Raw genomic sequence first — 15888 nt, 5'->3', positions numbered from 1 at the left:
GAGCAGTGAGCAGTGCCCTCTACTTCCCCATCCGAGTGTACCGGTGTGGCGATGGGCCATATAGAAGGAGCCCCCGTCGCATGCAGAGCAGAGCCATACAGAGCACATCCGTGCAGAGCCAAGCCATATACTCCCAGCCGAGCCGTGCAGACCTACCGGAGCTGAGCCAGCTGTGCAGCAGCAGAGAGAGAAGTGCCCTGAGAGCATCAGCAGCATGCAAGCCAGTGTCTGTTGTCGCCCGCCACCAACAGCGGGCACCAGAGAAAAAGAGACGCGCGCCGTGAGTTCGTTCTCCATGTCCATGAGTACTACACACGTGGCCCATAAGAGTGACCGGGGCCAGTTCTGACCTTCGCACCCTGACTGCCATTAAACACCTACCGAGACATGCTGGGCTCATACAGGACCGTGGCCCGCATTACCGTCGGCCACTTTGGGCCCATTTGACCGAGACTATCAGGAGAGTTGTGCAGGAGACACGTCGGGCTTAGACAGTACCGTGGCCCGTAACATTGGAGGCATCTACAGTATATGGGCTAGGGGCAGTGGAAGGTACCGGAGACTGATCACTGTCTCCAGAAGAGGGGGTATTGTTGTTTACTGAACCCCATTGAAAGGACACCATGCCCGCCGTTGCCAGTGTCATTGAGTTCTCAGCAGGAACTGCAGTATAAGGACTTCCTGACATCCATGCTATTGAACCGCTGTTATTTTGAACCGTAGATCTTAACCTTTAAGAATACCCTTTGATTTAATGTACTGTTTGTCTCCCCTGTATAACCCTTTGTCTTCCTACATCCTTTCCTGTTTATGATGTTCAATCCTTTACCTCCCTGCTTGGAGTATTCCCCTGTAAAAATACCTGTTTACCCTAGCTCTGCCTGCGTTCCGTCACTGCATCCCGTGTTCCTGCTAGCATCCTACAGATCTGTGGGCAGAAGAAGTCCACGGATCCGTGAGCAGTAGAAGTCCACGGATCTGTGAGCAGCAGAACTCCATGGATCTGTGAGCAGCAGAACTCCACAGATCTGTGAGCAGCAGAACTCCACAGATCTGTGAGCAGCAGAAGTCCATGGATCTGTGAGCAGCAGGACTCCACAGATCTGTAAGCATTAGAAGTCCACGAATCTGTGAGCAGTAGAAGTCCAGGGATCTGTGAGCAGCAGAACTCCATGGATCTGTGAGCAGCAGAACTCCACGGATCTGTGAGCAGCAGAACTCCATGGATCTGTGAGCAGTAGAAGTCCACAGATCTGTGAGCAGCAGAACTCCACGGATCTGTGAGCAGCAGAACTCCACGGATCTGTGAGCAGCAGAAGTCCACAGATCTGTGAGCAGTAGAAGTCCAGGGATCTGTGAGCATCAGAACTCCACGGATCTGTGGGCAGCAGAACTCCGCGGATCTGTGAGCAGCAGAACTCTAGGGATCTGTGAACAGCAGAAGTCCATGGATCTGTGAGTAACAGAACTCCACGGATCTGTGGACAGCAGAACTCCATGGATCTGTGAGCAGCAGAACTCCACGGATCTGTGAGCAGCAGAACTCCACAGATCTGTGAGCAGCAAAACTATTATTATTATTATACATTTTTATTCCATGGCGCTTTACATGTGACATACGGGGCATATATAGATAAATACATTAAACATGAGCAAAAAACAGGGCACACAGGTACATAAGGAGGGAGGACCCTGCCCGCGAGGGCTCACAGTCTGCAGGGGATGGGTGATGATACACTAGGAGAGGGTAGAGCTGGTTGTGCGGTGGTTCAGTAGGTTCAGGATCACTGCAGGCAGTAGGCTTAACTCCACGAATCTGTGAGCAGCAGAACTCCACAGAACTGTGAGCAGCAAAACTCCATTGAATTATGAGCAGCAGAACTCCACATATCTGTGGGCAGCAGAAGTCTGCAGATCTGGGAGCAGCATAAGTCCATGGATTGGTGAACAGCAGAACTCAGTGGATCTGTGAGCAGCAGAAGTTTGCGGATCTGTGAGGAGCAGAACTCCACGGATCTGTGAGCAACAGAACTCCACGAATCTGTGAGCAGCAGAACTCCACGGATCTGTGAGCGACAGAACTCCACAGATCTGTGAGCAGCAGAACTCCACGGATCTGTGAGCAGCAGAACTCCACGGATCTGTGAGAAGTAGAAGTCCATGGATCTGTGAGCGGCAAAACTCCACGGATCTGTGAACAGCAGAACTCCATGGATCTGTGAGCAGTAGAAGTCCATGGATCTGTGAGCAACAGAACTCCATGGATCTGTGAGCAGCAGAACTCCACAGATCTGTGAGCAGCAGAACTCCACAGATCTGTGAGCAGCAGAACTCCACAGATCTCTGAGCAGCAGAACTCCACAGATCTGTGAGCAGCAGAACTCCACAGATCTGTGAGCAGCAGAACTCCACAGATCTGTGAGCAGCAGAACTCCACAGATCTCTGAGCAACAGAACTCCATGGATCTGTGAGCAGCAGAACTCCACAGATCTGTGAGCAGCAGAACTCCACAGATCTGTGAGCAGCAGAACTCCACAGATCTCTGAGCAGCAGAACTCCACAGATCTGTGAGCAGCAGAACTCCACAGATCTGTGAGCAGCAGAACTCCACAGATCTGTGAGCAGCAGAACTCCACAGATCTCTGAGCAGCAGAACTCCACAGATCTGTGAGCAGCAGAACTCCACAGATCTGTGAGCAGCAGAATTCTGCGGATCTGTGAGCTTCAGAACTCCATGGATCTGTGGGCAGCAGAAGTCCATGGATCTGTGAGCAGCAGAAGTACACGGATGTCTTAGTGGCAGAACTCAACGGATCTGTGAGCAGCAGAAGTCCATGGATCTGTGGGCAGCAGAAGTCCACGGATCTGAAATTGGCGTAACTCCACAGATCTGTGGGCAGCAGAAGTCTGCGGATCTGTGAGCAGCAGTACTCCATGGATATGTGGGCAGCAGAAGTCCATGGATCTGTGAGCAGCAGAAGTCTATGGATCTGTGGGCAGCAGAAGTCCACGGATCTGAAATTGGCGTAACTCCACAGATCTGTGGGCAGCAGAAGTCCACGGATCTGTGAGCAGCAGTACTCCATGTATCTGTGAGCAGCAGAAATCCATGGATCTGTGAGCAGCAAAACTCCATGGATCTGTGAGCAGCAAAACTCAATGGATCTGTGAGCAGCAGAAGTCTGCAGATCTGTGAGGAGCAAAACTCCACGGATCTGTGAGCGACAGAACTCCACGGATCTGTGAGCAGCAGAACTAGTCCTTCACTTTCTGGTAACTTCCTAATCCCTACACCTAGTAGTAAGGAACTGTTCATCTCTTCTTCAATCCTCCTCATCCATCTCAAATCCTCATCTGAACTGTTCATCAACATACAATCCTCTGTCTCCAAACACAGACAGCCCCCTCACGCTCTCTCCTGCTCCCACCTGCTAACACTTTCTCTGCTCCTTCTCACTGCTGGTGATATTTCTCCGAATCCTGGTCCTCCTCACCACATCCCCACAGTCATTTCTACCTCCCATCCATGCTCTGTCACTGCTTTCCATAATCTCTTGAACCTTATACACATTCGCCCTGCCCCCACTTCCCCAGTCCCATTAACAGGAGCTCTATGGAACGCTCATTTTGTCTGCAACTAACTTTCCTACATCCATGATCTTTTCATTACTCACAATCTTTCTTTCCTTGCCATCACTGTAACCTGGCTCACCCCTTCTGACACAGCCTCTCTTGCTCCACTTTCGTATAGTGGATTCCACCTTTCCCACACCTCTCGCCCCAGCAGCAAGCATGGTGGAGGAGTTGGTTTTCTCCTGTCAGGTAACTGCTCCTTCAACCAAACCCAAAGCCACCCTCTGTTTCCCTCCATTCCTTTGAGGTGCACTCTGTGTGCATCTATTCCCCCTTCAACCTCCAACTGGCGATCATTTACTGCCCCCCAGGGCCAGCCACCACCTTTTTTGACCACTTCACCACCTGGAAACTTCATTTCCTTTCCGCTGACATCCCCACTCATCATGGGTGACTTCAACATTCCCATTGACACTTCCCTCTCAGCTGCCACTAAACGTTTATCTCTCACTTCCTCTTTCAGCTTCAATCAATGGTCTTCTGCAGCCACTCACAAAGATGGCCACTAGTGATGAGCGAGCCCTAAACTCCTCGGGTGCTCATTGCTCGGGTTGAGCAAATTGGAATACTCAGGTACTCGACCTTAGCAACGAGCCCAATGTAAGTCTATGGGAAACCTGAGCACTTTTACCGTGATCCCCCCTGGGAGTCTTTCTAGGGTATCAAAATGTCTGAAATCTGTGGGAACATCATGGGGATCGCCCCTGGAAGCATTTTTGACTCCTAGGTCACAGCTGTTTGCAATGTTATCAGAGCGTGACGCCACTTTTACAGGTGCACAGTAAAACATACAAAAATGAAACCAAAATGGATTTTACAGAGAATTATGCTAAGGTACATCCTTTCCAGGGTAATAATTTGTATGTAAGGCAAAATAAATAACCCCCCCAAAAATGTTCCTCCACCACTTGGGCTAGCATTTTTGATGCGTTTTTCAACTTTAACATTGCTTTCAACCAAGACAAATGCATTCACTGGGAAATGTCATTATAACATGTAACCCCCCTAGCTGGCCATGTGGTGTGTGACACATAAGCAGACCCATCTTGTTTAATTTATAAAGGAGGGACTCTTAAAGTCACAGAGCCTATTTTTAAAGGGCATCAGGCGGCATTAAAATTCTTAAAGGGCCATTATTAAACAGTGGATCTCCTAGACTATTATTGCCTATGACTTGAGTGGCTGGGCTGCCCAAAATTAAGACACACTCCAATACCCCTTTCACGAGACTTCTGAAAAATCGTTCCCATTATAAGAAAGTGGGTCTCCCATAGTGTTTGCCTATGCATTGAATGCAAGGCCTGCCCTGCCCCAAAGTTACATGCACCCCAATGTTCCCTTGGAACAGACATCCTGGATGGCCACATGAAACAAAAGTTCCTATTATTTTGCATTTGGTTCTGCTATACTGTTAGCCTATGCATTGATTGCAAGGCCTGCCCTGCCCCAAATTCAGACGCACCCCAATAAGCCTTTGAACTCAAGTGCTGGATGGCCAAAGGAAAACCAAGTTCACATTATTCTTTTGGTACTGCCATACTATTAGCCTATGCATTGAATGCAAAGCCTGCCCTGCACCAAAGATACATGCATCACAATAACCCTTGGAACAGACGTAGAGGTGGGCCTCCTGAAAACAATGTTCCCATTATTAGGAAGTGGGTCTCCCATAGTGTTTGCCTATACATTGAATGCAAGGCCTGCCAAAAATTAGGAGGCACTCCAATGCCCCTTGAAAGAGACGTGGAGGAAGGCCTTATAAAAAAAAATGTTCCCATTATAAAGGAGCGGGTCTCCTATACTTGGAATGCTCATACACCTAGTGTATGGGCTTACAAACATTTCCCACTGTGGTGTACATATTTTTTTTTGAATTTTTTGATGGGCATCATAAACACCCTTTCAACAAACTAGAGTGGCTGTAGCAGCACGGAACACGGTCACCCTCATGTTCTAGTGGTGGTGGTCTGGTGAGTGATGAGGAGAAGGAGGTGGATGACACCAAATAGCCAAAATCAGGAAGCGTATACCCATGTGTGGGTGTGAATAGGTGCATGGGAAAAAAACCCACTGTATTGGAGGTTATGTTTCGCTGTTATCATTCGGTGGTGTTGAGAAATCTGGCCCAATCTAGCCCTTGTTCATTTTTATAAGAGTAAGCCTGTCAGCATTTTCAGTTGACAAACAAATGTGCTTATCAGTTATAATTTCACCAGCGGCACTAAAAACATGCTCTGACAAAATGCTAGCTGCAGGGCAGGCCAGGACATCCAAGGCGTAGAGAGCCAGTTCATGTCACGTGTCCAGCTTGGATACCCAATAATTTGGGTAGCTAGATTTCTAAAGCTTAATATGGACAAAACAGAATTCATCATCTTTCCCCCATCTCACGTGACCCCCCCAATGGATATATTCATTACAGTAAACGGCTGCCCACTCTCCCCAGTCCCACAAGCTCGCTGCCTCGGGGTAATCCTTGACACTGATCTCTCCTTTAAACCACATATCCAAGCCCTTTCCAGTTCCTGCTGACTTCAACTCAAAAATATTTTACGAATATTCCTACATTCCTCAACCAAGAATCTGCAAAAACCCTAGTCCATGCCCTCATAATCTCCTGCCTCGACTACTGCAACCTCCTGCTCTGTGGCCTCCCCTCTAACACTCTCGCACCCCTCCAATCTATTCTAAACTCTGCTGCCCAACTAATCCACCTGTCCCCCCACTATTCTTCGGCCTCTCCCCTCTGTCAATCCCTTCACTGGCTCCCCATTGCCCAGAGACTCCAGAACAAAACCCTAACCATGACGTACGAAGCCATCCACAACCTGTCTCCTCCATACATCTGTGACCTCGTCTGCCGGTACTTACCTGCACACAACTTCCGATCCTCACAAGATCTCCTTCTCTACTCCCCTCTTATCTCCTCTTCCCACAATCGCATACAAGATTTCTCTCGCGTATCACCCCTACTCTGGAACTCTCTACCACAACATATCAGACTCTCGCCTATCATCGAAACCTTCAAAAAGAACCTCTTCTGACAAGCCTACAACCTGCACTAACCACCAATCAACCAAACCTCTGCATGATCAGTTCTACCCTCACCTACTGTATCTTCCCCCATCCCTTGTAGATTATGAGCCCTCGCGGGCAGGGTCCTCTCTCCTACTGTACCAGTCGTGACTTGTATTGTTTAAGATTATTGTACTTGTTTTTACCATGTATACCCCTCCTCACATGTAAAGCGCCATGGAATAAATGGCGCTATAATAATGATAATAATAATAATAATAATAATAAAGAAACAGTGTTTTCACCCACAGACACTATTCCTGGAGCCTGGGGTTCGGCCCACAAAGTTGGGTGCTTTGCTGCCATGTGCCTGATCATGCTGGTGGTGGTCAGGCTTTTAGTTTTGCTACCCTTGCTGATGCGGGCATGGCAGGAGGTGCAAATGGCCTGTTTGGGGTTATTGGCAGAGTCTTTAAAAAACAACCAGACTTGGGAAGACCTAACAGTGTTACTGCCAACTTCCGTAGTGCTGGTGTTACAAGGAACGGTTGCCTGCCTTCTGTCTGTGGCCACCACACTGCTTTTTCCTGTATGCTGCTGTCCTCGCTCTGCATGTTCTCCTGCCAGGTTGGGTCAGTTGCTATATCATCCACCACTTCCACACCCTGGTCCTCCTCCTGACTTGCTGGCAATTGTGTCTCATCATCATCCACCTCTTGTGACACGTTCCCACCGTTGCCTTCGTGTGACTGTGGCTGCTCAAATATTTGGGCATCGCTATATGCAATCCCCTCTTGCCCCACTTCAAGTGGACCAGGCGAGAGGCCCAAATCTATAAATGGAAAGAGCACCAAACTTGCAGGGCGGAGACCCTAGCTCCCACCAAATAATCCCAGAAATGCTCAGTGCTCGCCGAGTAAAGTGATACTCGGGCGAATACCGAGTAGTGGTGAAGATGCTCGCTCATCACTAAAGGCCACACATTAGACCTCATCTTCACCCATCTCTGCTCCTTATCTAACCTCTCTAATTCATCTCTACCTCTTTCTGAATGCAATCTACTTGCATTCTCTTCCCTCTCCACTCCTTGTCCACAATCCCCACTTCAAACTTGCACACCCTTGCAGAAATCTTAAACACCTCGATCTACACTCACTGTCTGAATCCTTTCTCCCTCTTAGACTGCCGTCACACTAGCAGTATTTGGTCAGTACTTTACATCAGTATTTGTAAGCCAAAACCAGGAGTGGAACAATTAGAGAAAAAGTATAATAGCAACACATGCACCACTTCTGCATTTATCACCCACTCCTGGTTTTGGCTTGCAAATACTGATGAAAAATACTGACCAATACTGCTAGTGTGACGGCAGCCTCACAGACATAAGTTCCCTACACAATGCGGATGCCGCTGCCACTCTATATAACACCACAATAACTCTAGCTCTGGAATCTGTTGCCCCTCTCACACTTATCACAGCTCGCAAAATCACCAGGCAGCCATGGCACACCAGTATGACCAAAAAACTGAGACGGGCTACCAGAGTTGCTGAGCAGAGATGGAAAAGATTTCACTCCAACGAGCACTTCATCGCAGTCAAACAGTCCCTCACTACTTTCAAAGCCACACTCACCAGAGCAAAACAAACATACTTCTCTCATATCCTCCCTGTCTCACAACCCTAAACAGTTAGTCAACACTTTCAACTCTCTCCTCCATCCCCCAGCACCCCCTCCATCTCCACTCATCTCAACCGAAGACCTTGCCTCATTTTTCAAGCAGAACATTTTGGTCCACAATCCCCAGAGCCCTGCCTCCTAACTACTCAGCCCTCCTCTAAAACCAACTTCTCCACCATTACAGAAGATCGACTCTCCACTCTACTCTCAAGATCACATCTCCCCACCTGTGCACTTGACCTGGTCCCATCCCACTTCATCCCAAATGTCACTTCAGTCTTCATCCCAACCCTAACCCATCTCTTCAACCTAACACTAACAACTGGTGTTTTCCCCTCAAGCTTTAAACATGCCTCAATCACACCTATCCTCAAAAAGGCCTCTCTTGACCCATCCTCTGCATCTAGCTATAACTGTATATCACTTGTCCCCTATGCCTGAAAACGACTGGAACAACATGTCCATCTTGAACTGTCCTCCCATCTCTCTTTTGCTCCCTCTTCGACGGCTTACAGTCTGTCTTATGACCACATTACTCCACTGAAACTGCCTTAACTAAAGTCACCAATGACCTATTAACCACCAAAGCCAAGTGACACTACTCTGTCCTCCTCCTCCTAGACCTGTCCTCTGCCTTTGACACAGTGGACCATTCCCTACTACTACAGACCCTGTCATCTCTTGGCATCACAGACTTGGCCCTATCTTGGATCTTGTCATACCTATCAGACTGGACATTCAGCGTCTCCCACTCGCACAATACCTCTTCACCTCGCCCCCTATCTGTCGGAGTCCCGCAAGGTTCAGTTTTAGGGCCTTCAGCTCATAGAATTTCACAGATTTCAGTATCACCTCTATGCTGATGACACACAGATCTACATCTCTGGACCAGATATCACCACCCTACTAACCAGAATCCCTCAATGTCTGTCTGTTATTTCAACCTTCTTCTCCACTAGATTTTTAAAACTTAATATGGACAAAACAGAATTCATCATCTTTCCCCATCTCACTAGACCCCCCAACAGACCAATCAATTAAAGTAAATGGCTGCTCACTCTCCCCAGTCCCACAAGCTTGCTGCCTTGGGATAATTCTTGACACTGATCTCTCCTTCAACTCTTCCTCAACCAAGAATCTGCAAAAACCCTAGTACATGCCCTCATCATCTCCCGTCTTGACTACTGAAACCTCCTGCTCTGTGTTCTCCCCTCTGACACTCTCGCACCCCTCCAATCTATTCTAAACTCTGCTGCCCAACTAATCCACCTATCCCTCCACTATCCCTCTGTCAATCCCTGCACTGGCTCCCCATTACCCAAAGACTCCAGTTCAAAACCCTAACCATGACATACAAAGCCATCCTCAACCTGTGTCCTCCATACATCTGTGATTTTGTCTTCCGGTACTCACCTGCACGCAACCTCCGATCCTCACAAAATCTCCTTTTATACTCCCATCTTATCTCCTCTTCCCACAATTGCATACAATATTTCTCACACTCGTCCCCCTTACTCTGGAATTCTTTACCACAACATATCAGGATTTCCACGACCATGGAAACCTTCAAAAAGAACCTGAAGACCTACCTACAAGCCTACAACCTGCAGCAACCACCAATCCACCAAACCGCTGCACGACCAGCTCTACCCTTACCTACTGTATCCTCACCCATCTCTTGTAGATTGTGAGCCCTTGCGGGCAGGGTCCTCTCTCCTCCTGGACCAGTCGTTACTTGTGTTGTTCAAGATTATTGTCCTTGTTTTCATTATGTATACCCCAACTCACATGTAAAGCGCCATGGAATAAATTGCGATATAATAATAAATAATAATAAGAAGAATCTGTGAGCAGCAGAAGTTCAAGGATCTATGAGAAGCAGAAGTCCATGGATCTGTGAGCAGCAGAAGTTGACGGATCTGTGCTCTGATCAGTGGCTTCAGAGGGTCAGCTCTTGTTGTTCTAGGCACATCATAAACAGGAACGGTAACAACCATGCCCTCTGTCCATGCCCACCATCCATGCCCTTTGTCCATGCCCTCATCCCTCTATGACAGATCATCTTAACCCCTTTCTGCCATTGGACAGAATAGTACCTCCGATGGCAGATCCCCTGCTTTGATGTGGGCTCCGGCAGTGAGCCAGCATGAAAGCCGGGTCATGTAAGTTGTTTTGTACAGCTGACATGTGCCCGCAATAACGGCGTGTAGAATCGCGGTCCGCCCACCCCTATTAACTAGTTAAATGCCGCTGTTAAACACTGACAGCGGCATTTAACAGGCGCTTCCGGCCATCCAGGTGGAAATGCAAGCACCAGTGACCCCCGTCACGTGATTGGGGGTCATCGGTGCTTTGGCATAACAACCAGAGGTCTCCTGAAGACCTTTATGGTTGTTGAAGCCTGATTGCTGTGAGCGCCACCATGTGGTCGGCGCTCATATCAATGAAAATTGCCTCTTCTGAGAAAAAGAGGACTTAACTCTATAGCGCCACCTGTTGGAAGTAGCGATCCTACAAGTATCAATGCAGCAATTCTGCTACATAGGGGCTATCTGAGCATCGGCTCTAGGTAGAAGATTGCTAAATGGCGTATCGAGAAAAAATTCCAAACTTAAGAATTAAGTTTTTTGGTCGCCGCGACATTGCAGTAAAATGCAATAACGGGCGATGAAAAGAATGTATCTGCACCAAAATGCTATCATTAAAAACTTCAGCTTGGCACACAAAAAAAAGCCCTCACCTGACCCGAGATCCTAAATAATGGAGACGCTACGAGTTTCAGAAAATTGCGCAATTTTTTTTTTTTTTTTTTTTTTTTTTTTTTTTTTAGCAAAGTTTGGAATTTGTTTTCACCACTTACATAAAAAAGAACCTAGGCATGTTTGGTGTCTATGAACTCAAAATGACCTGAAGAATCATAGTGGTGGGTCAATTTTAGAATTTAGTGAACCTAGCAAAAAAGCCAAGCAAGAAACAAGTGTGGGATTGCCCTTTTATTGCAATTTCACCGCACTTGGAATTTGTTTCCCTTTTTTAGTACATGACATGGTAAAACTAATGGTGTCGTTCAAAAGTACAACTTGTCCAGCAAAAAATAAGCCCTCACATGGCCATATTGACGGAAAAATAAAAAAGTTATGGCTCTGGGAACGAGGGGAGTGAAAAATGAAAACATAAAACTGTTAAAAGCTCAAGGGGTTAAAGCTCACAGATGTTCGGAGTTATTGCAGGTCATAGTGCGACCACAGCACCTATCAGATCTTTCCTGTCTCCACCTGCGACTTCCTGAGTCAGACTGCAGCCATTGTGTAGCTTGAGACTCAGTGAAAGTCGCAGGATGCAGCGTGCGCGCCCTTCACCCAGCTGTGGGGGACGCATCTCAGCTGACCACCTCTGTGGTACCGTGTGGAGAGCCTCCCTCTATCACCTGCTGGACACCACTGTGCAGCTTCCCTGGTGTCCTCCATTCTACACACCAGGCTAGAAGTTTCTCTACTTTTTGTAGCTGAACTTTACTCTGGTACCAAGTATTCTGCAGACTGTCTATCTTCAGGCTATCACTATCTCTGCAGGTTGTCACTCTCTGCAGAAGGTCTCTCTCTTCAGCAAACACCGCTCACAGTAGACACATACCGCACACACCGCTCACACTAGACACATACCGCACACACTGAGCACAGTAGACACATACCACATAGAATTATAGAATGTTAGACTTGGAAGGGATCTCAAGGGTCATCACTCTCTATTCTCTCTAGAGTACTTGCTCTCACTGGACTACTGTCATTCAGAGTTCAGTGTCGTCTCCAGACCTGTCTCTCCCTAGACCAGTGTCCCTGTCCAAACTGTTCTGTCCACGCTACAATTCACTATTCTCTTCAGACCCTTTTGTTCCATCTGGACCCAATTTCCCCCCTTCCATGTTCCTTTGTAATTCTCAGACCTCCATGAGTTTTCTGACTTCTACACTTGTAACAACTTTGCCAGCATCACGGCATGGCTTCCCATCCCTCACACACCTTCTTACCCACTGCTCCAGGTCATGTTGTGGTCTCTGTCTGCTGCCGGCTCCATGCTCTGTGTCTCTTGCTTTCTGCCTGCTCTCTGCATGCTTTCTGGCTGTGTGCATAGGGGGCTGAGCCAAATCTCTCTGGTTCTTAAGGAATCAGGGTGCACCTGTCTAATGTGTCCCTGACCAATTACCAAGAGGCCACCAGTATTTAGGGCAACTCCACCCTGTGGACTGGGCCTGTGCAATGTCTAAACTCAGTGTTTTGCTTCTGAGCTGCCAGGCCTTGCGCTGTGTTTTGCCTTCTCTAGAGGCTTTTCTCCTTGCCTTGCCTTGATCTTGTTTGTCTGCCCTCCAGGAGGCTGTATATCATGGTCTCTGTGTCATTGTTATGGTCTGTCCATCCTCCAGGAGGCAGAATATCCTGGTCCCTGTGTCTTTGTTCTTGTACCTTGTCTTGTTCCATTACCTTGTCTGAACTTTGTCCTACCTCTGTCTCCTTGTCTGTGGCTTCTTTCCCTGCTGTGTCTTTCCTTGTGTCCTCTCTTTTTGCTTATGCTCCGCACTCTTGCGGCTCTTGTGACTTTGCCTGTGCTCCGCTTTCTTGCAGCTTTACCTCTGCTCTGCACTCCTGCAGTTCTGCTCCGTTCTTCTCTGCTGCTGCAGAAATCTCTTGCTGCAGCTCCTCTCCGCATTCCTTGCGGTTTCGCTCTGCTTAGCTTCTGTTGCTGCTCTAACTCTAGCTGCTCTACTGCTCCTATCCGCAGCCTTGCAGTTCTCCTGTGTGAACAGGTCCCAACCTGTTCCTTCATACACCACACCAACCTGCCCCGTGTCTTAGCCGTACCTGCCTGCCCCGTGTCTCAGCTGTGCTCATCTGCCAGCCCTGCCTGATGCCCACACCTGTCCTAGTGTTCCTGTTTCACAAGTGGGAACAGCAGCCACAGCCAGACACCACCCTGGAGTAGCACCTGGCAGCTGCCTGCCCCACAAGCCTGACATCACCATCAGAGGCTCTAGAGAAGACCAAGGCAGCTGTCCTAGTCACGCCCCTTCCAGAGTAGTCTGGTTTGTGGCACAGTGGGGCCACAAACACCCTGGCTCACGCCCATCAGTCAGGGCGTGAGCGTGACAACACTCGCCTGTCTCCTCTGCAGACTCCTTTTTTTCCTCCCAGATCTCTGCTTCCTCCTGAATCTCCTGTTCCTTCCAGACTGTGTTATTCCCTTCAGACTGTCTGTACCATTTAGTCTCCTCTCTCTTATCCAGATTGTCCGTCAGACTCTTCTGTCCCTTTCATACCATTCTCTCTTTCACACTTCTTTTTCTTGTCTCTCCCCTACATATCTCTTTCATCTTCACATTGTCTTCTCCAGACAACTTGCCCTACTCAGATTTTCTGACCTCACCTGCACACTCATCAGTCCAATTGAGATCCTCAATTCCCCTTTAGACTCTGCTACATCCTTACAGACCTATTTGTTCCCTTTATATCCATCTTCTCACTTCCAAACTCATCTGTCCCCTTTCGCCTCCTTTATCTTCTCCAGACTTTTTTGTTCCCTAAACACTCTCGTCACCTACAGATACCGATTACTTCTTCAGATCTATCTGTTCACCTTCAGTTTCTTCTGTCCTCTCTAAACCTCTGTGTCCTCCAGATTTCTTTACCACACCCTCCCCAACACTTCTGCAAACTCAGGACTTTGCTATCTCCTCCAGCTTAAATGCTCCTTGCAGACGCGTCTGTCCTCTCCAAACCCCTTTTGCACTCTCCCAATTGCTGTGTCCTCCTCCAGACTCCTATTTACTCTAAAATCTTGTGCCCTCTACAGTCCCATCAGCCCACTTCAGTTAAGGTACCTTCACACTAAACGACTTTGCAGCGATAACGACAGCGATCCGTGACGTTGCAGCGTCCTGGATAGCGATATCGTTGTGTTTGACACGCAGCAGTGATCTGGATCCCGCTGTGATATCGCTGGTCTTTGCTGAAAGTTCAGAACTTTATTTGGTCGTCAGATCGGCGTGTATCGCCGTGTTTGACAGCAAAAGCAACGATGCCAGCAATGTTTTACAATGGTAACCAGGGTAAATATCGGGTTACTAAGCGCAGGGCCGCGCTTAGTAACCCGATATTTACCCTGGTTACCATTGTAAAAGTAAAAAAAAAAACAGTACATACTCACCTTCTGATGTCTGTCACGTCCCCCGGCGTCCGCGCTGCTGCTCAGAGCTTCCTGCACTGAATGTGTCAGTGCCGGCCGGAAAGCAAAGCACAGCGGTGACGTCACCGCTGTGCCCTGCTACTGCTGGCGCTTACACAGTGCAGTGAAGCGGACGCCGGGGGACGCGAATTTAAGTATGTAGTGTTTGTTTTTTTACATTTACACTGGTAACCAGGGTAAACATCGGGTTACTAAGCGCGGCCCTGCGCTTAGCAACCCGATGTTTACCCTGGTTACCCGGGGACCTTGGCATCGTTGGTCGCTGGAGAGCGGTCTGTGTGACAGCTCTCCAGCGACCACACAGCGACGCTGCAGCGATTGGCATTGTCGATATCGCTGCAGCGTCGCTTAGTGTGAAGGTACCTTTACCATTGTCTCCTCCAGATCTTATTATCCCCATGTAGATGCCTTTTTCCCTCTAGCACTGTGTCCCCCTCCAGAGTCTTTTGTCTCTTCTAAACTTGTTTGATTTTAACTAGTGATGATGTATTTTTTAGTGCTCGGAGATTTAGTTTTTATTGACGCAGCTGCATGATTTACAGCTGCTAGCCAGCCTGAGTACATGTGGGGGTTGCCTGGTTGCTAGGGAATCCCCAAATGTAATCAAGCTGTCTAATAGCCGCAAATCATGCAGCTGCGGCAAGGAAAACTAAATCTCCGAGCAGTCACAAATACTCAGAGAGCACCCGAGCAACGAGTATATGCGCTCATCACTATTTTTAACCCTTTGTCTGCTTAAGATTTCTTTTCTCTTCAGATACTTCTGTCTCTTATGAATTGTCAGTATGTTTAAATGTCAACTACAATATTATAAATTCATTCATGTTTATCACTTACCATTATCTGGTTTTGGTGGTGAACGTGCAGTGGTAGGGTTACCTAAGCAGCACAGGAAGAGTAGAAGCAGGAGAGAAACCTTTACTGGAGCCATGTCTTCTGGTCCTGGAGATTTGAGCAATTCGTCTCCAGTGCTACTTATTTTATACAGATGTTGGGGGAAGGAGCAGGATGTTCAACAGGTTCCTAACGTTATGTTTGAGTAAAGAAATATGAAGGAAGATACACAAATGTGATAGGACATTCAGATGTCAGGACATGTGACTTTTGAATACTGAGTATCTCCACATCTGAGGAGCGAGAGCAAAACTCCAGCTACAGGTGAAACTTCTGCCAAGTGGAAAGCTTATTAGAGGTCTCTGGGAAATTGGAAGAACAAACAATAAAATGGGAGAAGGATTCTGGGAGAAAGACTGCAATGGGAGAAGGACTTTGGTCTGGGACAAGGATTCTGGTTTGGAAGAAGGACTCTGGATTGGGAGAAGG

At 47.9% G+C, this 15888-nt stretch overlaps 1 protein-coding gene across 1 annotated transcript in view; it reads right to left on the bottom strand.

Moving 5' to 3' along the window:
• LOC143808837 (WAP four-disulfide core domain protein 15B-like) overlaps window positions 1-15552 on the bottom strand; it is a 42713-nt gene extending 27161 nt beyond the window's left edge. Inside the window, exon 1 of the mRNA XM_077291938.1 lies at window positions 15403-15552. Within this exon, the coding sequence (XP_077148053.1) occupies window positions 15403-15496 (94 nt within the window). The 5' untranslated portion in view covers window positions 15497-15552. The remainder of the gene's footprint in view (window positions 1-15402) is intronic.
• Window positions 15553-15888: the final 336 nt, after the last annotated feature.

Source organism: Ranitomeya variabilis, chromosome 2 (assembly GCF_051348905.1).
Source record: "Ranitomeya variabilis isolate aRanVar5 chromosome 2, aRanVar5.hap1, whole genome shotgun sequence".
In the NCBI taxonomy this organism is placed as follows: Eukaryota; Metazoa; Chordata; class Amphibia; order Anura; family Dendrobatidae; genus Ranitomeya; species Ranitomeya variabilis.
This window is presented reverse-complemented; position numbering and strand designations above follow the sequence as displayed.